Source organism: Aotus nancymaae, unplaced genomic scaffold (assembly GCF_030222135.1).
Source record: "Aotus nancymaae isolate 86718 unplaced genomic scaffold, 86718_ANA_hifiasm-v0.15.2.pri h1tg000022l_1, whole genome shotgun sequence".
Lineage (NCBI taxonomy): Eukaryota > Metazoa > Chordata > Mammalia > Primates > Aotidae > Aotus > Aotus nancymaae.
Genome location: NW_026988435.1, coordinates 17,582,273 through 17,607,158, shown reverse-complemented (window position 1 = coordinate 17,607,158; position 24,886 = coordinate 17,582,273). Strand labels below are relative to the sequence as shown.

General features: G+C 33.9%; 1 protein-coding gene across 27 annotated transcripts in view; it reads left to right on the top strand.

Annotated features, from left to right (window-relative positions):
• Window positions 1-24,886, top strand: part of ROBO2 (roundabout guidance receptor 2) — a 1,679,075-nt gene that overhangs the window by 1,566,620 nt on the left and 87,569 nt on the right. For all 27 annotated transcript variants that reach the window (XM_012444747.2, XM_064380041.1, XM_064380040.1 and 24 more), the window contains 3 exons: window positions 10,716-10,840; window positions 15,199-15,370; window positions 21,195-21,400. In XM_012444747.2, coding sequence (XP_012300170.2) covers window positions 10,716-10,840; window positions 15,199-15,370; window positions 21,195-21,400 — 503 coding nt within the window. The remainder of the gene's footprint in view (window positions 1-10,715; window positions 10,841-15,198; window positions 15,371-21,194; window positions 21,401-24,886) is intronic.

Here is a 24,886-nt window from a genome sequence, read left to right as displayed (position 1 = left end):
GTTTATGCAAGCAGCTTTAAATAGTGCTATAAAAAGATTAAGCAACATTAATGGTAACAGGCCAATCACATATTCCCCATTCTGCTGGTAGGAGATAAAATACAACAAAAAGAAGGCACTAATGAGCTAGGATGGTGACTTACTAAGCGTGTAATTAATGTTATTAAGAAACATTGCAGTTGCATATTAAAATTCCGTTAACTAAGCAACCCTTCAGCATCAGTACATTTGTTCCTTGGTTTCAAGTTTTTCTTTTCTTTTTTTTTCCTGATTGGCATCTTCATGCAGTCTTTCTCTAAAAAACGAGATAATGGGATGTGATCAGCCCTCGTGGTTGAGCTGGAGTGCTGACATGTCAGTTCTGGCAAGTTGACAGGTTAAGTGAGTGAAAATGGATGTCTTGTCTCACCATTGACTGGAAGAGCCGTTTTTAAGCTATAGTTTCCTCTCTTTACTCCTACACTTACAACCCCTTCTATCCCAGATACGAGAAGTCTAGTTTCCCAATTTAGGAATTTACAATCTTGAAAGAAGTTTTCACCACTGTAAACTAGACTTATTCTGCCAGTCAAAATGAAATCGATTCTTTACAAACAATGTGTTAATTTTTCTAATAATGAATTAGTTTTGAAGTTAATAGCACTTTTATTGCATATTAACAGTCCCTTAAAGAAAACAAAATTTTATTGTTCTATTTTTAGTATTTTAGTCCTAAAGATAAGTAGAAAAGCAAAGTACATACGCATTGGTAAAGGACAGAATAATATGGGACAATAGAATTTGAAAGTACAGAACTTATTTATTATTTTGATGGATTTTCTTAGGCACTGTCAATGTATACCTATGTATAATTTAAAAGTTCTATGAAACTTTGCATGGTGAATCACATAATGATTTCGATAGTTACATGATTTCCTGTGCTTACCTATAATTAAGGAAATCTATTTTAGTAATCTGAAATATAACAAAGTTTAAAATTACCTGCAAATTTACCCACCTTATTTACAGTGTGAGTAAAGTATTACTATTGGTTGCAATGTAGAAATATTTAATATGATTACAGGATTAGAGTGGACTTGCTAAAGCCAATGAAGACCATTATGAAAAAATACATGGTTCCACCCCAATAATCCCTCAGTTTAATTTCTGCCTGGCAAACTTGAACTATAAGCAAGTTCATAGTCCAACTATATTACTTGCCCAAGGCCTTCCAATACCCAAGCTGACTAAAGGAGCACACCCATCCAGATTTCCAAAGGTGACAAAGAAGACACATGAGGGAATGGTGCCTTGGAGCAGTCTGAGAAACCCTATCTCTAACATACTGCCTGAGTTTTCTCCTCTGGGAAGTACACTGTCCCACCCTTCCTTCCTTACCAACTTAATTTGAAGGAACAAATCAATTTTTTTTCTCTCTTTCCCCCTCTGTCTTCTTTTCTTCTTTTCTCTCTCCTTTTCTTCTCCCTCTCCCCTCCATCTCTTTCCTCTTTTTCTTTCTCTCTCTCTCGTTTCTCCAGCTGTAAAAGGCCAATTGAGTCAAGTCACTCTTTTGCTTAGTATGTACTATATTACAACTCTCATTGTATCGTAACATATCACAACACAATTGTAACGTGTGTTGTAACATGCTTGATTGTCTCCATGCATGTCTCTTCTGGTAGGAGGTGACTTCCAGAGGACAGAGATCTTAGTACTCTCTGACACAAAATAAAATCACTAATGTTGTTTAAAAAAATAATTGAATAGTATTATGAATTAAATTACCATGCAACATCTGAATTCATTTTTGTACAAATTTATTACTCTGGTATTTTCCAGTAATATTTTGCCTTCAGAAACAAAAACAAATATGTTAAGGCACTGACCCAAGTAAAAATGGCTATGTGCTTGTAGCTGTTCATTAGAACACTGTTTTTATTTGCTTGCTTATGAGATCCAAAAATGCAAGACATTTTGAACTAAATCAGTTAATTCTTTTCAGAAGCATTCTTTCTGTTCTATATTATTGTCAAATTATTTCATTTTGATATTTACACTTTTCTATTTTAGGCAGGAGCACATTATGTGTGACTCTAAATGAAAGAAAATGGTTTGAACCACTTTCACACAACATATACATGTTTTTAGGGGGTGTGTATCACACTTACCAAAATAAATTCAGTGTCATTGGCCCACTTTGGAATTGCTTTACAGTTGCAACACATGGCAATTGAGAAGGCCACTTCTTTTATTTTGTAGTCATACTATGTAAGTATTGGCTGACTTCATTGCCTATTTCAAGTAATCAGATTTTGAATAATTGAGGATTCTTTTGGTGGGGGAGGATTCTGATTTCATATGAACCCTCCAAAATTAATCTCACAACCAACAAATTCCAAGACTGTTTCCAAACTATAAAGAGTAATAGCTGCGTAATAGTAACATGTTTTACTCATACAAAGAATGAATGTAATATTTATGTACATGTGAGACCTTTCATGGGTGTAGAGTAGAATATGAAGTCTAAATAGATGAAGAATCTAAGCATTATAATTCATAGTAGTCATTCCATTCTGTTTGATTATTTATTTTTTCATATTTTTGAAAGCAGTAAATCATTTAGTATTTTTCCTTTTGACACTCAAGAAGCATATATACATATATATGATTGTTGTTGAAAGAAATGGTATTAGTTTGTTCTCATGATGCTAATAAAGACATATCTAAGACTGGGTAATTTATAAAGAAAAGATGTTTATTTGACTCATAGCTTCATATGGCTAGGGCAGCTTCACATGGCTAGGGCACAATCACATGGCTATGATTGTGACTCATAGCCTCACAATCATGGCAGAAGAGCAAGGAACATCTTAAATGATGGCAGGCAAGAGAGCTCTTGTGCAGGGGAACTCACCTTTATAAAACCACCAGATCTCGTAAGACTTATTCACCATCACAAGAACAGCAGGGGAAAGACCTGCCCCCATGATTCAATCATCTCCCACTGGGTGCCTCCTGCTACTCCCAACTGTAGCTCCTGGGAATTATGGGAGCTACAATTCAAGATGAGATTTGGGTTGGGACACAGCCAAACAATATCAGGTATAGACATTGGCATTTTACTATGGAATCAGGATTTTTATTATTAGCTACAAGTAAGTAACTGGTGGGAAAGAAAGTGTATCACTCATCTAAAAGATTTATTGCCATAGACTCTGTAAAAAACAAAACAGAAAGAGAGGTAATTTAGCAATTTGATCATTTATATTCCCTGGAAACAGTGACAAATGAGTAAAATGTGATAAAACGGTCTTTATAAAAGTGATTTTTTTTTAAATCCTATATTTCCAATTTATATTTTCTATTATAAATACATTGCTTCCTCTGAGATGAATTATGTGTTAATAAGCTTCAAATAAAATATTTCCATGACAGTGTGTATGCATTTCCAATATTAACAGAAAATCTTCTGAAATCAAGTGAAATGTTACATAGTAAAAGTAAAATAAAATTCAATAAGTTGAAGAAACAATCATGTATCAGTTAGAACCCAACCTGAGTTGAGTATATTGAGTAAACACTTATTTCTTACTACTGGTCTACATTTCATTGTAAAGAAATGATTTCTCACTGTTTCTTGTTGGTGGAGGCAAGCCTGTTAACAAATTTTTGCAGGAACTTTTAAAACCCATTGTTATACAATGCCTTTATTTGTCTGTAGTGCTTTTGTTACTCTGGAATGTTGGCTACTCATTTATAGTCTTTGGGACACAAATTTTCAACTTGGTGTAGCAGTACCCTCTACAAAAGCACATATACGAATCAGTTAGATTTGTATTCAAACAACATATTTGAAACAACATGTATCAGAATCAATTAGTTTTCTTTTCAAACCACATTTTTTTTTCAAACACCATACTTACTACTGCAATAGTGGGTATGTATATAGGTATAATGGAGTAGGTATAATAATATAGGTTTATTATTCCTTATGTATAATGAGATGGAAAAAATATTGAGTATTTGCTTTAGATCAGGGATTCTATTTTTTTTTTTAATGTCCTATTCCCAGGAATTCATTTAGTGTTCACTGTTTAGGGCTTTTCTAGGTGAAATAAATACATCATTTATTTGCTGAATAGTAGACAGCACCCTATACCAGTAAAAACTTCAAACTGAACTGAGAAAGTCAGACACACAGGCTGGGGGAAAAATAGAGAAGCAAGGCAATGCAAGCAACAACAAGTATCTTAAATAGGAAAGAACACAAGACAAGCACAAGGTCAGAGACTGTTCAGGTTAATCGTTGTTGACAAAAAGGACCAAAGGATAATTGATAACAGGGTGGGTTAACCACAGGACCAAGGAAATGCCAGTGAATGAAAGTAGACGGCTCTGCTGAAATGCTAAAGCTAGTCTGGGGACAAATGAGTGTCAGGATGGGAAAATCTTGGGTCAGCTGATAGAAGCCAAAATGCTACACTGAGAAGAATAATCTGCAAGCATTGCTATGATAAGCATTGTAGCTTTTCACCGCGGTGAAATGAAAAGCACTACAGGTTTATGAATAAAGAGTAACTTGAAGAAAGTGTACTTATGAAAGGTTATACTTTTAGGTAGTATAGAGAAAGAAAGATCATGGATTTTATGCTACCATAATAGTTAAAACAATTATTCAAGGAAAATGTTATGATTTGTCAAATCTTTACATCATATTGGAAGTTACAGCATTAAAATTCTATCATTCTACTTAGTATTAGACATGACAGATTTTTAGTTAGTCAGATCTTGGTTCAAAAGGAACCATATTAATCTGGCATCTCAGTGTTTAAGAGATCCTACTGTGGCATTGGAATAAGCCAGAAGTCAAACCCGTCCTCCCATCTAACTTAACTTTAAGAAATCTGTGTTTCACACATGTTCTCATTTATAAGCGGAAGCTGAACAATGTGAACACATAGGCACAGGGAGGGTAACAACACACACTGGGGCCAGTTGAGAGGGTTTGTGCAGGGGGGAAGAAGAGCATCAAATAGCTAATTCATGCTACACTTAATACCTAGTGAGGGGTTGATAGGTGCAGCAAATCACCATAGCACACATTTACCTGTATAACAACCTGCACATCCTACACATGCACCCTGGAACTTAAAATAAAATAAAATAAAAAGTTGTGTTACTTATGCCCTTCATAAGATTCAGTTTACTGGTTTTACATCATTAAAATAGTAGTTGAAACATAAGGCTTTTCAAATATGAATTGAGATAATGCTTGTGGAGGGTTTAACACAAACCATGGCATATAATAAACACTCAATTAATGTTAATTATTGCCATTGTACTAAACAGTTTGTGACTAAGTGAATTTTTAACTCAAGCAAATGATGGAAGAGATGTTTCTTAAATATGCTTATAGAATATGTTAGAATTTAACAAGCAAATATATGATATAGCAAAAAAATTCTACTTGAGTTTGTCAAAAAATTCAAAATGGTTATTATAGAATTAAAAATTTATTCATTCAGGCATAAAATTATATCCAAAGAAAAAGAGTGGCTGAGCGTGCCTGTATTCACCCTGTGTCACGTATGAATGTTCCTAGCTCTTGTATGACTGTCTCCTTGCTAATGCCTGCCATAGGAAGTCATATTTTCCTGTTGAAACAACTCTCAACATGATGTGATTAACCTTTAGGGTCCTCATCCTCCCATTTCAAACCCCACCTCATGCATGGCCTGTGCTTCCCACTCATGTTCAACCCTCTGATTTCCATATCGCCCACTCACTCTCACCAGCAGGCATTAGCATAACAGAGCTGTAGCGTGACTTTGATTGAAGCCAGCTTGGGCTGAATGCAGTATCAAAGCATAATTTAGCAGAAATCAAATCTAATTTACTGTGCATTATATTTAAATTCTCAAAACACAGTTTCAAGTGAACTGTCCCAGACCTCTAATCTTAATTGACCTTTTTATATTTGGGTCTACTTCTCTGGAAATCATACAACATACTTTTCTTATAGAGCTATTGTTTTTTAACTTGTAAGTGTTAAGCACTGAATTATACCATTCTGTTTGCTTCATCTCGTTTCTAGTTACAGCTGAAGCAATCAGGTATAATCACCTCACAGATTAAGCAAGTAGGATATTACATCATAGTTACAAAATATTTTTCCAATGCTTTCAGGTTTTAGACAGAATATGAATATATATTTTATAGTCTTCTTAGAGACATATAGAAGAATTGCCGTTTTTGTAATGGGCATATTCTTCTGGAGCTTATGACTCAACCTCTTTAATTCACATTGGGTTTAAATGTGTGTTTGGAATTGTTATCTTGAGGATCCAATTGTGTTTTCTTTTATATATTTAATGGGCGTCATTATAGAAAATCTATTTTATGCATAGCACACTTTGTGCTATTGTGCTGTGTTGATAAAATGCCACCTCTGTCTACTCCCTCCCATTGGTGCCATCAGCCAACTACTGTCTTTTCAGACCATTTTCAGTGCCACCTGGCAGAGCTACTGAAACTGCGGAGTATTATCGGAAGAATTATTGATGTAATTTTTCATTTAAAACCTCAAAAGTAAATTCCTTCAGCTGACATCCCTTCACAAAAGATTGCAATATAGATCTTGGGCAGAGAGAGAGTCTACAAAAGTAAAAGTGATTGATGCAATTCGTTTCTTTGTTCCACCTTCAGGTGATTGTAGGAAAGGATGTATATTTTCACAGACTTGAATACTCTTCAAATTTTTTGCTTTGATAAATGTTTCTATATTTTTAATTCTTTTAATTAAAAAATGATAAGACGATTTTCATTCCAGCAAGATCAATGTGGCATAAGTTCTGGTGACAATAATCTATTGGATGCATTTGAAATACAGCACATTTACAACTTGGAGTAAACGTACAATATAAGTAAACATCACATGAAAATATATTTTATAAGATAAATAACATAGATACTGACAGTTTTTTGTTAGTGGTCTTTCATATAATCCAGAATTGGATAAAAGCTCTAGAAATTAGAATTTCCTGGCCTTTTTAGATTATACCATCAGTGGTAAATATCATGCTGTGATTTTGCAGAATTTCTTTGTCCTATAACAGTCCTGATGAAATGTTATCTTTAGGTGCTCCTATAAATACAAATTCTCAACTGGATTTTCTGCCTCAACTTGCAAACATTTCCCAGCTCTTTGACTTTACTCTTTCTCCAATCCTCATCTACACTGCTTCCAAAGCACCCTTTCCAAAATATAAATCTGATTATATCTTTCTTACAAAAATGTCTTTGAACAGATCTTCATAAAGACAAAATGTAACACTCCTTTAGCAGAGATCATCTGGCCCTACCTATATCACCTCTAGGTCCCAGATTTCTTTTATTATCAGAATCTTTCACACACCCTAAAAATCCAGTTCAATGGGTCTCTGCCTTATGTGCTGCTTCTCTTTGTCCCAAGTGACCTTACCACTGTTCGCCTAGTCAACTGTTTCTTGTCCTCCAAAGTACAGCTCTAGTGTAGCCATGTCCTGGCCCCTTTTCTCTTTTTTCCCTTACAACATGGCCTGATTGGTTCTGTTCTACTCTTTCTCCCCCAATGCCTTCTGCATTTTTTCTGTTTTCGCTCAAAAATCACATTTTGCTATATTTGCATATTTATTTATATGTTTACTTGGAAGCCTCTGCCATAGGGCAAGAGCTATTTTATTTGGCTTCCCATCTCCTGTACCAAGCAGAATGTATATTATTACTGGTTGATCAATACATTTTGAGTGAATAAATGAATTACCTCTTCTCAGAAAAGTGGATGCATAGATGTGGTCATTTGCCAGTCCTTATTTTGGGGACTGTATTTTAGCAGCTGGGTTAAAATTGTAGTATCTGGATGCCAAAAGCATTTTGCAATATCACTCATCTACAAAAAAAATTTTTCAAAAGTTTTAAAATTGAATTCATGGAAATCTGTACTTCTAAAGTACAGATGGTAATGTTACTGATATAGATTGGTAATTTTACTGATATAGATTGGTAATTTTCCTGGACAGATAATTGAAGAATAATGTGCTTAAAAGTATAAAATATATAAATATATGTTTATATTTCACTGATTTTATTTCATAATTTCAATCATGTGTATTTCCATTTAATTTATTTAAAAATTTTGCAAGGAAGGACTAGATAGAGTATGCAGGACTCGAAGGTTTTACTAACTACTTTTGTGAAGTAATTTAAATTATTTCTGGTCCAAAGCAGTATAAATTAACTAATAAGCTAAATAGGTGATTTTTATTCAAGTCTTGTAAATGATTGATTTTGACTGAACTGAGTTTTGAATTTTTAATAATTTTAGATACATGGTAAATTATTTAATACCTCTCACTTGGCAAGTGTCCATGTTGGCACTATTACTTTTCTTTATAGGATTACGAACAGATACCATATACTCATTCCTAACTTTTTCATAACAAAGATAATTTTTCTACAGTATTGCAGATGATAGAAACAAACCTTAAGTCTTTTTTTGGTACAAATACCTGGTTTCACATTTCTACTGAAAAATGGTCACTGCAGTGTTTTAAGAGTTTTCTCTAAAGTAATTTTGTAACATTGATTTAAACTATCATTTTATTAGAAAGCATTAGAAACAAAAATCAATGTATCTGCTGATTCAGGAGAATTGTATAGAAATAACAAGAAGATTGTTAAAAGCAAGTAATCTTCTGAAAATACAGGGCAACATATACCACGCTCTGTCCAAACAGATTCATAAATCTGGGTTCTCCATACTGCTAGAATGAGTCTTCTGTTATCTATAGTTATAGAAGAAAATTTCACTTAGTAGATTTATCCCGTTTGTCCCTGGGGTATGTGTTAGATGTGTTGAACTAGGAGGCAGTATAATAGAACTTAAAAAATAAGTCTATACACATCCCAGTGAATTGTTTGGAAAAATGCTGCTGCTTTTTCTATGTTAGCATTCTTGTAAGGATGAGGAATTGGTTGCATGTTTGGGGCTGCTGTACATTTACCTCATTCTTGGACCTACATTTCTTTTCTCCTGAAGGACTGAAATGATTCCAGGTGACAGTTTTTACCAGACATCACTTATTGTTAGAGGGCTTTAGAGTACCACTGAGTTCTAAAAACTAAAGCTGATTTTAAAATATTTTCTTGGTCTCAGTTTTGTAGGCTAAGCAGCTAGTTAAAGTAAAAATCAATTATTAGAAAAGCCATGGAATGCACGTGTTTTCTGTTCAACGAAAATGCGTTTTGGTAGGGAGATGCCCTTGTGAAAACTTCCAACAATACTGCTTACTGTCTTTCACTTTATTCTCTCTCATTATCATTAGACTACCATTTAAATCTGAACTTTCTTAGGATTTTTACCCCCATTCCTTTGTTTTATTTTCGAATGTAATAAAGGAATTACTTATGTCTTGATCTCATTAGCTTCATCTGTACCATTTTGCTAACTTCCAGCAGACTCCTTCTTTATAGACTAAATGCCTTTCCCTCCAATCCGTGCTACATTCATTAGAGAGTAAAAGATGCCAAAAATTATCTTTTGCATCTGTCACTTTTCAGTTTAGAAAAAGTCAGAATAAAATCCTCAGTTTGACTTCTTAAACCCTGGTTTGTAGCCACAAGTGTTTACATAACTTGACCCTCCAGCCTGCCAAATTACACACTGTTTCCTAAGTTTGTTCTTGCTTCTTATACTTTGCTCCATAATCTCCTTGTTCGGAATGTGTTCATTTTTCCATTTACCTCAAAGCTCCCATAATGCCCATTTTCTAAACAGAGCCTTCCATAGGTTTGACAACACAAAGGGATTTCTTTTTCCTAAGTCTTATTAAATTTATTATATATACAAAACTTAAATTCTCCACTGTGCTCTGAAATTAACTCTAATATTGCACTTAACGGCAGTCTTAGATGTGTTGATTTAATTTTGTTTTCACTTTTGTCATTGTCATTGTGTTTTTCATTTCCATTAGACTACAAGCGTCTTGATGGCTGCAGAATAAAAGCTTTCCATCTCTGTATGTTTAGTGCTCAGTAGGGGAACATAGTAATTACCTGACTAATGTTTATGTTATCTAAATGAAATAAATTAGATTGAGTCAACCATTTTAATACATTTATTTACATTGCTTATTATCCTTGTATGTAATTTCCATCTCTTCAATTCTTCAATGTCTTTAATCTTTCAACTCTTGGATACTAGAATCTAAGTATTTTAAGAATAGAGATCATGTTTTATACCTTCTGGTATCCCTGTGCCTTATATAATTCTTGTAGTTACTACAAAAACAATCAATGTTTGTCAATAGATTGACTTTATAGGAAGGAGATGGTCGAATAAGAGAGTGATTCTTTTTTGTCTTTATCTATTTAAAAAGCAGAACCAACTTAAGCATCCATGTTTTTCCTTAAAAATGTTAAAATCATAAAAAAACTAATTTCCTATGCAAGTATATATAGGCCAAAGGATTACAATGTACAACATTTAAAATATGTCTGCTAAAAATTTGCTTCTTTTCTCACATTTGATTGAATATAATGTCTTTCTTTTTGTGTTTAGAAAAGTGTATAAAGGTAAATAAAAAACTGTAGTCTCTCTCTGGCACTGAACAATCAACATAGTGCTATATTTTCTCTTTGATGTATTTTTCTTTGTCAATGGTTGATATTTACACACTTTCTTTTCTTTTAAATTATAGCTCCCCCACAGTTTGTGGTTCGGCCAAGAGATCAGATTGTTGCTCAAGGTCGAACAGTGACATTTCCCTGTGAAACTAAAGGAAACCCACAGCCAGCTGTTTTTTGGCAGAAAGAAGGCAGCCAGGTGAGTGTGAGGTTTCACTGCTTTTCTGAAATGTCTGAACTTCCCCAGTCTCTGCTGCTCCTCAAAGCTTGCCTTGCTTCTCTTGTTCTCAATGTTTGAATTTATTTTATTTCTGAAAAAGAGACCGATGAGTTTAAAAATAAGTGGGAGTCAGATGTTCTAGTAATAGCATTCTTTATTTGCTAGTACTAATTTTTTCAAAATTCTGTCTCTTACATAGAATAGCAATAAAGCAGTGTAACAAAATTACCTTTAAAAGTCCAACCAAAACCTCTGTAGCTATTTAAAAGCTGTGAATGTGAAGCTAATTTTGTTTTCTTGCATTGAGTTAAGTGGTATGATACAGTCAGGACATATGCAGTCTCTGTGACATGGAAAATATTTTTTTAATTGGCCCAGAATTTAATTTCAATCCTCTCTTTTAGATATGTAGCATAAATGACTTTTCTTATCCTTAATTAAAGTGTGCTTCCATTTAAGAGTAGGATAAATCTTTTCTTCCCTGTTCTTCCTGGATTCATCCACAGTGGGGTTAGACAGTAAATAATACATAGTACATTAGAAGGAACCCATAGCTGTCTTGTCTTTGCTCTGCTCTGGTTTGTCCTCTCCAGCTCCCTCTCTGGGCAACATAGCCTCTCAGAGTCGCTATGAAAAGTCAACTGGATACACTAGTTTTCTCATTGAGAACTTGGTCTAAACTTGGACAAGTGCTTAGCCTCTAGGTTCTTAGGCAATGAGTGACATTTCCAGCTTAAACTAGATCAAAAATTGTGTTGTATGCCTAAGAATTTATCTGTGCATTCCTATGGGACCTGGAGATATTTTCATTCTAAACTTTCTAGAAACATGCACTACTAGGCATATTCTGAGGAAGAGACCTACTGGTGGTCTTCCTTATCACTTTCTGTTATTACTACACGCTCCAGAAAAATTTTGGGGTGAATAATGGAAATCATTATTAAACATCTCTGGAAATCTAAAACCTTGGTCAGAGATGGGAAATGTAAGTTGCATTTGAAGAATCTGTTGATTAAAGCTTATATATGTTTATCTGCAACATGCATGTGTGCAAGGAAGCCTTTAGAAGTTCTGCTCAGCCGTTATCTCTAATTGTTGTGGGTTTCTGTAAATTCCTGTACCAGCTCCCAGCTAGCAGTTCTAACAGCTCAGTCTGGATGGACAAATGGCCTTTTATTCTTTACTCAACTCTCTTCATTTTATTCTTTACTCAACTCTCCTCAAATCTCCTCTTGGGATTTGTGAATGTAAGTGTAGTGATGGAAATGTAAGGAAAGGTAATGGCCATTGCCTTATCCCACATCAGAACTGTTCCAGGCCTTAACTCGCAAATCTTCTTTATAATTTAGTAATTAGAAAATAGGATTCTACACATAGAGTTTTTTGACTCTTTGCTTTTAAATTCTTTTCAGATGTTAGCGTCTCAGACTCTAAAGTGAGTGTAAGGCAACATGACAGTTAAACACAGACACACACACACATAGACACATATACATATACACCCACATGCAGAGACAGGCACACACATACACACAGACACACCACATAGGCACACACATGCACACACCACACACATACACATAGACACACATAGACACACATGCACACACATAGAAACACACACACACACATACATATACACACACACATAGACACACACACATAGATACACACACACATATATAAATGCACATACACACACATACAGAAAATGGAGAGAATTCAAAATCCAGTTTCCACCTTATAAATTGTACAAACTTTGTAGTGGTATTTAAGTTTGCTGAACCTCATTTTCTTAATCTAAAATACAGAGCTAATACTTTTTACTTCACCCAAGTAAAGTTTAAATGAATTGGTCAGTTTACATATAAAATTGCTTTACACATTAAGAAGGTTAAGCAAGATGTTATGTCACTGATACTAAATATGATGTAAAGCAATTTGGTCATTGCATATTTACACTTTATATCCATGTATTGAGTGAAATCTCATTATAACATGCCTTTTTAGTATATAGATAAGACCATATCATGTGTAAATCACATCCCCTAAAGTGGCTTCAAGTTGAATTACAAGGTAGTGCATAAAATGTGTATTGGCCTTGTAGTTTAATAAACATATGGTATTTAAATATGCTACATTGTTTTTTAATGGTTTCAAAATAAATAACAAATAGCTTTTAAGTATTCCTTTTTTTTTTTGCATTTAACGAAATAGTATATAATTCCAGATATGTTAATGTTAAAGATTACACAAAATCCTATGTCTAGTTTTCTTTTCCTCACCTATCTCTCTCCCATCACAGAGACAGAGGTAGAGATAGAGAGGGATGGGGTGGAAGAAAGAGGGAGAGAGAGAAAAAAAAATACTGTGAATGATAACAAGAGATAAGTGCTTGAGCAAATTACAAATTTTCAAATCATGAATTGGAATATTGGGAAAAAATAAATCGGACTTACTATCTCTAGTATCCAGTTTTTACAGTGATCTATGACCATCCATCAGTAGAAACTGTTAAAAGCCTGGACTTAATAGTCCATATTCCTCAATATATACTGATAATGCCAATTAGCTCTAATAGGATACCCAGGCACTCTCCAAGGCAGGAAGAGCTGTGAAGTTCCCAGGTTTTCTCGTAATCCATTTTCTTTTGCCTATGTCATGCAAGCAGGGAATAAAGATGATGGGTTAACCTTCATATAATGCCATTTTCCATGTCAAAGAATCATTTAGAAGGTGGACTGATGGTACATCGTAGAGGAACAGATCCCATAGAGAATAAAGCCCATCTGATGTATTAGTGCTATGTAAATTAGTATTCTAATGGCTAATTGTAGGAAAGTGTGCACTTTGAGTTATTGTATCATTTTCAAATGACTTCAAGATTTAGATTCTCTCTTTTAGCTGCTTTATTTTGGTAAAACATTTGGAATCTACAGTAGAATGAACTGATTCTCAAATTGTGTTTCATATGCATGAAAATGTCTAGCCTTATACACTAGTACACATTTTATGAGGTCAATAGCATATTGAAATTACATTTCTGACATGCTACCAAACATCACTCCTTTTAGAAGGAGTTTAATAACATGGTAATGTTTATGTAAAGTGGGCTTATAGTGTCACACTTGAATCTAATAAAGTGGACATCCATCATGTTGCAATAAAGAGAAGAGCTTCTAATTAAAGTGGGACATCATTTGCTGGATTAAAGTCATTTAGCATAATTGAAAAGTGTTAATACCCTATTTTATCCTCTTCCATTGGTATTACTTCAAGGGTAAAAACATTTTAAGGTGAAAATGTGTCCTGTGCCTTTAATTGAATGTTATTACCTCCTGATTGCAACGTATTGAAACTGTTTAATTACAAACCTGGAAAATTAATTACTATATGGAGAAACAGATCCCAGAGGGTTATTATGTCCTTTTTTGTAAGTAAATACAACATAAAAATTGATATCTTCTTATTTATAATCCAACTTGGAAACATGCCTCAATATAATTTATTATACTCAAATGTTTTCCTTAATTGAACAACAGTAAAGCAACATACTTCATCCAAATTAATGTGACTCCTCTCATAGCAGAACTTTTACAATTTGTGATTAGGCAATATGTTTTTAATAAGAAATATAGAGTAAACTAAAGTAATATTGTTTTTAAAAGAAAGTAATACTATGAAATTGTTTAAGGTATACACTTTTAGAAAAATTCTACATTTTCTTTTTATCTACAGTAATTTGTTTAATCTTGCTTAGAATGTAGCATTTGTTCATAGCTCCATTCAAAGCTGCAAAAACTTTGTAGTAGTAGAGTCAGCTCTCTGTCACACACTTTTGAACAACTTTGGGAGAAATTCAACTGAGTCCATCAAGTATTCAAATGATTAATGGCGATTATATTTTGCATTCTTCAGTGTTGTGCTGTTTATAGAACCCATACACAGTTAACACTATGGCCAGATCTTCATAAGGCCTTCGTAGTTGAGTCAGATAAGAGCTGTTTTGCCCATTTTCCGGGTGAAGAAACCAGTTTTGAAGATATTAAGTAACTAGCAGAAAATCAGGCTGGGATAAAGATCCCTATTCTTTAAAAACACAAATGACTCTTCTTTCAGCTAGCAGATAGTGACTTTTTAGAGTGTATTATTTCACCACGAATTGGAAAAAGCTTATCAATCAGTGAAACCCACTGTGTGGCATTAAACATTTCTGTGCCATATATTTTTTAATCTATATATTTTCTTTTTCCCGTTATATTCGCTAATTGTAGTAGCTTTTATTAACATTTTTTTAAGTAAAAAGAATACTGATGAGACTGTGTTTGCTTCCGCAGAACCTACTTTTCCCAAACCAGCCCCAGCAGCCCAACAGTAGATGCTCAGTTTCACCAACAGGAGACCTCACAATCACCAACATTCAACGTTCCGACGCAGGTTACTACATCTGCCAGGCCTTAACTGTGGCAGGAAGCATTTTAGCAAAAGCTCAACTGGAGGTTACTGATGGTGCGATATCTTTATTCAACTTCTCTTATGAAAACAATGATTTTTATTTCTAGATACATCTTGATCATGTGGAGCTTGCTGATTTGTTAAATCATCTCTGTGTGTGCTTATCTTTTCACTTTGAATCCGGGTCACATTTTTTTATAGTTTCTAATTCTCCCTGATTGAATACCAGTTATTTTTCCTAAAGAAGAACTTCAGAGACAAAGTACTTAATTCTTAAAAATAGAATAGTGCATTATATTAAATAAATGTTATTACACTCACTGCATGTTAAAATATAATCTGAATATCTTTATTTAGATTTTATGCTGACATGATTGGTTCTACTAGACATTAATAATTTTGTTTTGCTCTAGGAGGAGGTGATACCACTTTTAATATTATCAGAGATGAGTTTTCAGTTAGCTAATTGCATGAGGACATTCCTATGACTTTAATTATTCATTCACTAAGTTAAATTAACTACCTTTCAAAGTGCTGAAGAATGCTAAAATGATTATTTTTGTTTGCACATAGGCACTTTGAATCTTAACTGAGGCACCTACATTCATAGTGAAAGTTGAAAAGGATGAAGGGTTCTGCATAATCTGATTTTTTCCCCAGCAGCTTATTTGTCACAATTGACAGCTAGCGAGTTTGAGTTATTTCATGAACCTCTGAGCGTGAATTTAATCCCTATTCTTTGATGTCTTAAATTGAAAATTCTTTCTTACTCTCCTATATTTGTGAGGATTTTTATTTTTGTTTTCTCCCCTAATGCTGGCTTCTGAAATATAAGTGCTATGGTCTGTGGCTTCTGTTGATCCCCTTCTTTATCTGCTGGTGAAATTTGATGTGCTTTCATACAATTCAAATTTACATGTAGATTAAAAGGTCATTTAAAATTAATAGAAAGGCAGTATTTTTTAATATCTGTTCATGGTATGGCCTGATTCAGTGACATGTCAGGAATGGGAATAAATAGAACAGACAAACATTGGCTGCAGGGACATTGAGTCGTTAATGGCTGCACCTGCTGATGCTGCAGAGATTTACTGCTATGGAACTGAAAGGAGAAGTCAGGTTCAAGGGTAGCAGTGATGAGAAATTCTTCTTTAGATGGGCAAGGTCTTTGATTCTCTGTACCTCCATATTTCTTTAAAAGAATAAAAGGTAATTATTAATCATTTTAAAGATTTTATGGTTTCACCTGTCAGCAAAAATGTCCAGATACATACACTTGAAAAATAAGATATTGTGGTCAAAACCTACATTTTATTCTATTCCTAAGAACACTCCAAATATAATGCTTATGATATTGGCTAACATTTAGCTACTTACAATATTTTATGGAAGATTGACTCTCAAATGTTTCTAAATGAAGAAATTGTTATGGAAAAGGCAAACCATATTTGTAGAAAGCAAAACTGATGAACTAAAAGAGCCAGTTGATGTGACTTGTATGGTTCATAAAACAGGTGGATATTCAGAATTACATCTGATACAATAAGTGGAAAACCTTTGAGACCTTACATGATATCTCACAAATCAGTAGTTATTCTAGATTTCTTTCTGGTCAAAAATAAGTGATAACCAACTTTAAACCTTCTACCAACTGAGATGGCTCTGGCCATCTAGTTACAACTGGCTTGGATATTAATTCCTATATTGATTTTTACTTGAGTAAGCAATTACAAAGTCAAGATCCTTTTGCAGACACATTGATTGGAAATTACAGTGTTGTTGATGTTGACAGTAAAGAAATGAACTATAAGAACTAAATATATACACACATATTATAAATGAATCTGTCTCTAAAACTGAAATTGCCATATTGGCTCATGCCTTAAGCTTCTATTCATAGTTTTGATTTTTCATATTGGTTAATAATTTTTTTAGTAATATCTGAGCCATTATTTTCATTTCGAACACATTTATTTTTATAATAATTCAGGGAATTTTAGAGCCATTTGAAATTCCATGGTAGAATGAAAACGTATGTCATGTTCAGAGAAACAAATGATTACATGCATACCTTGTTTTATTGTACTTTGCAGATACCAAGTTTTTTACAAATTGAAGGTTTATGGCCACCCTGGGTCAAGCAAGTCTATTGGTGCCATTTTACTAATGTCATGTGTTCACTTTGTGTTTCCGTGTCATATTTTGGTAATTCTCACAATATTTCAAACAATTTCATTATTATTACATCTGTTATGGTGGTCTATGATCAGTGATCTTTGAAATTACTATAATTTTGGGGGGTTACTACAAACTGCACCCATATAAGATGGCAAATTTAACTGATACATGTGTGTACTCTGACTTCTTTACCCACTGGCAATTCCCTGTCTTTCTCTCTCTCCCTGAGCCTCCCTATTCCTTGAGACACAGAAGTTTTGGAATTAGGCCAATCAGTATCTCTGCAATGGCCTCCAGGTGTTCAAGCAAAAAATCAGATGTCTCTCACTTTAAATTAAAAGCTACAAATGCTTAAGTTTAGTGAGGAAGGCATGTCAAAAACCGAAAAAGGCCAATAAGCTAGGTCTCTTGTGCTAAACAGTTAGCAAAGTTATGCATGCAAAGGAAAAGTTTTGAAGGAAACTAAAAGTGCTACTCCAGTGAACACAAAAATGATAAGAAAGTCAAACAGCCTATTGCTGATAAGAAGAAAGTTTTAGTGTCTGGATAGATCGGTGAGTCATGACATTCCCTTAAGCCAAAGCCAATCCAGAGCAAGGCCCTAACTCTCTTCAGCTACGTGAAGGCTGAGAGACGTGAGGAAGCTGTAGAAGAAAAAATTGAAGCTAGCAGGGGTTGGTTGATGGGATTTAAGGAGAAAAGCCATCTTTATAACAAAAAGTACAAGGTGAAGCATCAAGAGCTGATTTTGAGCTTCATGTAGTTATTCAGAAGCTCATTAATGAAACTAGCTACACTAAACAGATTTTCAATGTAGACAAAGCAGCCATATATTGAAAGAAGATGCCATATAGGACTTTCATAGCTGAAGAAGAGAAGTCAATGCCTGGCTTCAAATGACAGGGTAACTCTCCTGTAAGTAACTAATGTAGCTGGTGACTTTAGGATTAAGCTAATGCTCATTTACTATTTTGAAAATTTTATGACCCTTAAGAATTATTCCAAATCTACTCTGCCTGTGCTCTATAAATGGAAAAACAAAGCCTGAATGACAGCAGCACATCTGTTTACAGCATGGTTTACTGAATATTTTCAGTACACTATTGAGATCTACTCTTCAGAAAAAAAAAAAATCCTTTCAAAACATTACTTCTCATCCATGATGTACCTTGTCACCCAAGAACTCTGATAGAGATGTACAAAGATATTAATGTCTTTATATCTGTTAGCACAACATCTATTCAGAAGCTTATGGATCAAAGAATAATTTCAACTTTCAAGTCTTATTCAAGAAATATGTTTTCAAGGCTATAGCTGCCAAAGACAGTAATTCAACTGAAGGATCTGGGCAAGGTTAATTAAAAACCTTCTGGAAAGGATTTACCATTCTAGACGCCATGAAGAACATTTATGATTTATGGGATCAGGCCAAAACATCAACATTACCAGGAGTTTGTAATGTTGGATGACTTTGAGGGGTTCAAGACTTCAGTGGAGGAAGTAACTGCATGTGTGATAGAAATAGCAAAAGAACTAGAATTAGAAGTGGAGCCTGAAGATGTGACTAAATTGCTACGGTCACATGATACAAGGTGAACAAGTGAAAAGCTGCTTCTTATGGATAAGCAAAGAAAGTGATGACTTGAGATGGAATCTACTTCTGTTTAAGCTTGTGGAAGTGACAACAAAGGATTCAAAGTATCACGTAAACTTAATTGATAAAGCAACATCAAAGTTTGAGAGAATTGACTCCAATTTTGAAAGATATTTTACTGTGGATAAAATACTGTCACACAGCATTGCATGCTACTGAAAAATCTTTCATGAAAGGAATAGTAAATCAATATGGTAAGCTTTATTGTCTTATTTTAAGAAATTGGCGCAACTACCCCTAACTTCAGCAACCACTACCCTGGTCAGTTAGCAACCATCAACATCGAGGCAAGATCCTCCATCACCGAAAATATTACCACTCTAGGCTCAAATGATTGTTAGGATTTTTTAGCAATAAAGTATTTTTAAGGTATGAACATTGTTTTTTTTTTTCGACTTAGTATTATTCTACACTTAATAGACTCCAGCATAGTGTAAACATAACTCCTAAATGTACTGGGAAACAAAATCTGTGTGACCTTCATTATTGCAGTATTTGCTTTATTGTTGTGGTCTAGATCCAAACCTAAAATACCCCTGAGATATTCCTGTATTCCATTTATATTAGTGAATCTGTTGTCACATTTTTATATAGACTCACTTTCTGGAAATATTTATAATTCAAGGATTCAGAAAAGATGAAATTGCTAATGATGATGAATAGTGCTATGCTGAGGAACAAGTTTACTGATCATAGATTAAGCTAATATGTTTCAATATACTTGAGTTTCAATATATTTCTTTAGAAGACCTCCGCATTAGTTCACTGCCATTGTTCTTTATTTCTTCTTTTCTTTTGCTCTTTTTCTCTCAGAGAATTAGGAAATTGTAATCAGCATTCTGTGAATAGAGCGAATAGAAATTAAAAAGACTGGAGAGAGAAGATATATTTATATCTTGTCCTGACAATAAATGTCACATCATGATCTTTTATGAATGGTTTATTGAGGATTTATAATGCATAGTGAGAGAAAACCATGGAGTTGTTCACAGATCACTGGAATCCCTAAATGTTCATTTAACCTTTGACCTTAGTGTCATGGAAACCTGTGGTCATCTTTCACCCATAACATCCTTGAAACTGAAAATTATGTCTGGCCAGGAGATTTTCAATTACTTTATTGATCAGATTCATTCAAAAGGTGATGAGCTACTCATTTGGTCAGTAAAAAAAGGAAAGAAAAAAACTAATTAGATGACCTTTGGCTGCATCTAATGATTTCATGGATATGACAATAAAAGCAGGTTATAAGAAGTTACCTGAATTCTGCATAGGTATTTAATTTGAAAAAAATCATTTAAAATTTAATTAGTATGTGCTACTTTGGTAATACAGACTCACTTTCTCACTGCATTAAAAATTATAATGTTTTGTTTATTGGCCTTCTCTTTTTGACCCAGAAGGATAAGTCCCATGAAACTTTCAGTTTGAATTTCTATTTGCCTAATTATTGCCAGATGTGCCAGAATTATTAAAATATTCTACTTCAGTATTTTCTTAAAATATTTTATTTAGTATTGAAAGTAAAAATTTGATGAAAAAAAGCTGTAAAATAAATGATTCCAATTTTTGTTTGTGAACAATAAATAATTTTTACTATTTTTCTTGGGTTTTATCATGAATAAAGTAGGTTTAGAATCTGCAATGTTTTGATATGAAGGGACCCTGTATCATAAATTCTAGCTTCAATTAAATATGATTGGCTTTCTCATGATAGATTCTGAAAAGGCTGCTTACTTTTAATGTTTTATTCTTCCAAACTGTGAACTCTAATAAAGATCTCAATATCATTTTAATTATAGGTAACACAGAGGAAGTTATTGACAAAAATAGTATGGCTGTAGTATACTATATTTGTATGTATGTATAGATGATAGATGTATGATAGATTTAGAATATATATTACTAAAAATATACATATTACTTAGAATAAATTATGAATAATACATATTGTGTTGGGATTTCACCTTACTTTCAATGTCAATATATCAAGATTACTGGACTTCATTGAAGTTAAAATACCCTGAAAATAGCTTTATTCTTTAGTTTTGACAGATAGACCTCCACCTATAATTCTACAAGGCCCAGCCAACCAAACACTGGCAGTGGATGGTACAGCATTACTGAAATGTAAAGCCACTGGTGATCCTCTTCCTGTAATTAGCTGGCTAAAGGAGGGATTTACTTTTCTGGGTAGAGATCCCAGAGCAACTATACAAGAGCAAGGCACCCTGCAGATTAAGAATTTACGGGTAAGTAATACTGAACTTGCACTTGAATCGTGATCTACACATAAGTGCTGCTCTACGGAAAAATTATATTGTGAAGTTAAAATCTTATATCCTAGTATAATTGCTGTATATTTAAAAACAGTTAAAGTTTTTACTTATTTTAAAAATGATGGATTGAAATTAGAGGAAAGGTCCTTTTTATTTTTATTTTTTTGTTACTCACACATTCAAAACAGAACTTTGGAACTTTTATTCCTGCATTCCATTCCATATGTATACAATCAATAAATCTAGAAATCTTAAACACGTAACATTAATAGGAGGAGTAGGATATTGGAAATGACAAAAGTGACAAACACTTCTGATGTACTTTCATTAACCAAAGAACATTTTAAGGAAATGTAGTTAAAGTGGCTTGGCCAAAGAAGTGAGTAGAAGAAAAACAAAGAGATGAGACTGAGTACATAAAAGGCAAGTTTGCCTAATTAGCGGAAAACCTTAGATTTTAGGTTAAGTTGCAGTGAAGTTTAGATTTAAACCCACAGAAAAAACAAGGCATTGATGGTTTTTTACTGATATTTACATGATAAAGAATGAGCATTCTTGATAACTTAATAAGTCAGTCCTGCTTCAGGAGCAACTCAAAATAAGATGTCTACTTCTGAATATTGTATCAGTTATCTATTATTATGTAACACTATTAACAAAAATATAGTGGTTAAAAGCAACACACATTTATTATATCACTGTTTCTGTGAGTTAGGAGCCTAGACATAACTTAGCTGGGTCTTTTGCTTCAGAGTCTTACAAGGCTACAGTTAGATGTCATTTAGAGTTGCCATCTCATATGAAGATTGACACAGGATGGATTTGCTTACAAACAACATTATTCCTGGTAGCATTCAGTTCCTTGTGGCTACTGGACTAACAGCCTCACCTTCTTGATGGCTGTTGGTAGGAGGTAGCCTTTAGTCCTTTGCCATCTGGATCTTTCTTGTATCACTACTTGCTTTCTCCAAGTCAGTAAGAAAGAGAGTCTCCCAGCAAGATGGACACTCCAGGCCTATGTAACGAATCACAAACATGACATACTGACATTTTTGCAATATTACATTGGCCAAAAGAAAACCAGCAGGTTTCGCTTACACTCCAGGTGAAAGATTACACAAGATACAAATACCAGAAGGATGTTATTGTGGAGGCCACCTGTCCTCTACCAGTAAGTATATTCAACTCATTCAACCAGGTATTGTAAGTCTCTGCCTCGTAACTGCTGCATAGCGAGTGCTATGCTACAGCTGGAGAGTATATTTTAGTAATCACAATATTGAGGGTGAGACTCAGAACTAAGGTAGGTGATGTAATAGTGCATGAAGAAAAATTCAGTGGAGGAGCAGTTAGTAGAATCTTATGTCCAGGTAGAAATTCAGAGCCAAGATGAAGAAAACTATTTTTTAGAATTTTCCCATTCTGGAGCTAAAAAGAAAGGGAAACATTTTTAACTACACTTATTTCCAAATGATGACAATTTGGCATATTCTTCTCTTATGATGGGAATATATTTACAATTATAGGTTTATGTGATTATCACTATATCATACAGATATATATGACAAAACAAAGTCACTATTTTTTCTATGTGCACACAAGAACACATAAGTTTTTAATTTGTATATATAATATTTGTCTTTAATTTTTGAGAAGCAGGCATTAATTATTGCTTGAAGTAGAAAAAAATAAGGCCAAATTAAGTTAAAAGTAAATTAATACAGATATTTTGAGCCTGTCTTTTTATTTATTGTAAATTAATTGTTAACCTCCTTTGAACAAAATGGAAGTTACTAAAAAATTAATGCCAACTCTCTTTGTGTAAACACTTTAACCTCCATCTCTGGGCTAAAGGCAGACTTGGGCCATGGAGGTTAATGCATTTTCACTGTATCACTGAATTAAAGGGTATGCTTGAGTAGTCAAGATTTCTAGTAGTGTTTGAAAGAAGTAATTAAAGGTGGGTGCTTGATGATGTCAAACAAACTTTGAGCCCTCTGACAGGGTTCTGAGCAGTCTCTCTGAGATGCCAGCTCCTGGGGCTTGTCTGCAGCCAAGGGTACAAGGAGAAAAGTAGGTGATGGAGTTTGCCTACACATTAATCTCTTTTTAAAGCAATTTATTAAGGGTAAAAGGACAAGGGTGGAAAAAATGAGAAGCACTCCTGACCAGAAAAGACATATTTAAAATTAAAGGACTAAAATCTGGTGATGATGGTCATACAAGTGTGAGCTTTAGCAATGCAATTTAGGTTTTTGAGAAACTCCAAAATGAAAACGTTCTTTTTCTGGAATATGACTGTCTTTAAAGGGAGAGCAAAATGGGCTTTCCAGTAGTTCACTCATACAGTCAAGAGAGTTTCCATAGGTTGTATTCCTTTGTGTCTCACTATTTTTTTTAAGTACTTAATGCAAGGGAAAAAAATAACATGATGAATACTGTGTTCTCCTAGGCCAGCTAATTGGTAACTGAATCTTTATCTTTTGAGAAGTAGAATATTCCAGCACTCATTAAAACACACCTACCACAGCTAATGTCACACTTGTATCTCTACACAATGACAAGGAGATGCAGTTAAGAAGCATTACCTACATACTTTTCTTTTAGCATTTGCAAGTAATAACAAGTGCTACATTTTAGTTCAACAGCCATAATAAAATGCAAATTCTTTTACTCTTTCACAGACCATATTCAAATGAACATCCCATTAAAATCCAGCCTCAGCTCATTATATTTAGTTTGTGAGTGATGCTTCTTAAATGCACGGATTTCTAATGACTATAATGTGTGCACAGCCACATTTGAAAGAATGGCTCTTTCTACAATGGCTATCCCCATCATCCCTCTGTGTAATAGAAGACAGTTGTACAGAGATAATATGGCAAAGAATGTCATGCCAGAGCAATTTGAAACTTAAGTTAAAATACATAACGACATTTAAAATCAATTAAGATAGTGAAATGGCAGTAACATCCAGGTCCTAATGATTTACCTGAGAATCAATCTAGAAAGCTTGAGTCATCAATACACTTGCAGTTTGAACCCAGCAGATATAATATTCCGTGAACTACTATAGTTCATCAACAATTAGACTCGTGTTCATCGCAGAATATTAATTCTACATCTTGTGCCTTGTCTTATTTTGTTTGGTCATCGATTTCTCTTCCCAGTGTGACTTTTCCTTCACCCCTAAATTGATGAGAGTGAATGTTGTTTGCAGTGTAAGCCCACAAGGCCTGATCACAGAGAGAATTTGAGTTCCCTCTCTTATTGATCTTGGGGCTTTTTTCAAAATATAATCACAGAATATTCTGCTTTTTGTATTTGTACAAGAGAATTCTTGATTACATTATCAAGTTTTTCTCAAGTCTTTTGCCACTCTTCTGTGAATAACAAAACCATTTGAAGTGATCAATGAAATGACAAATTTCAATTGTGCTCAAAACAAGAGTTATGAAT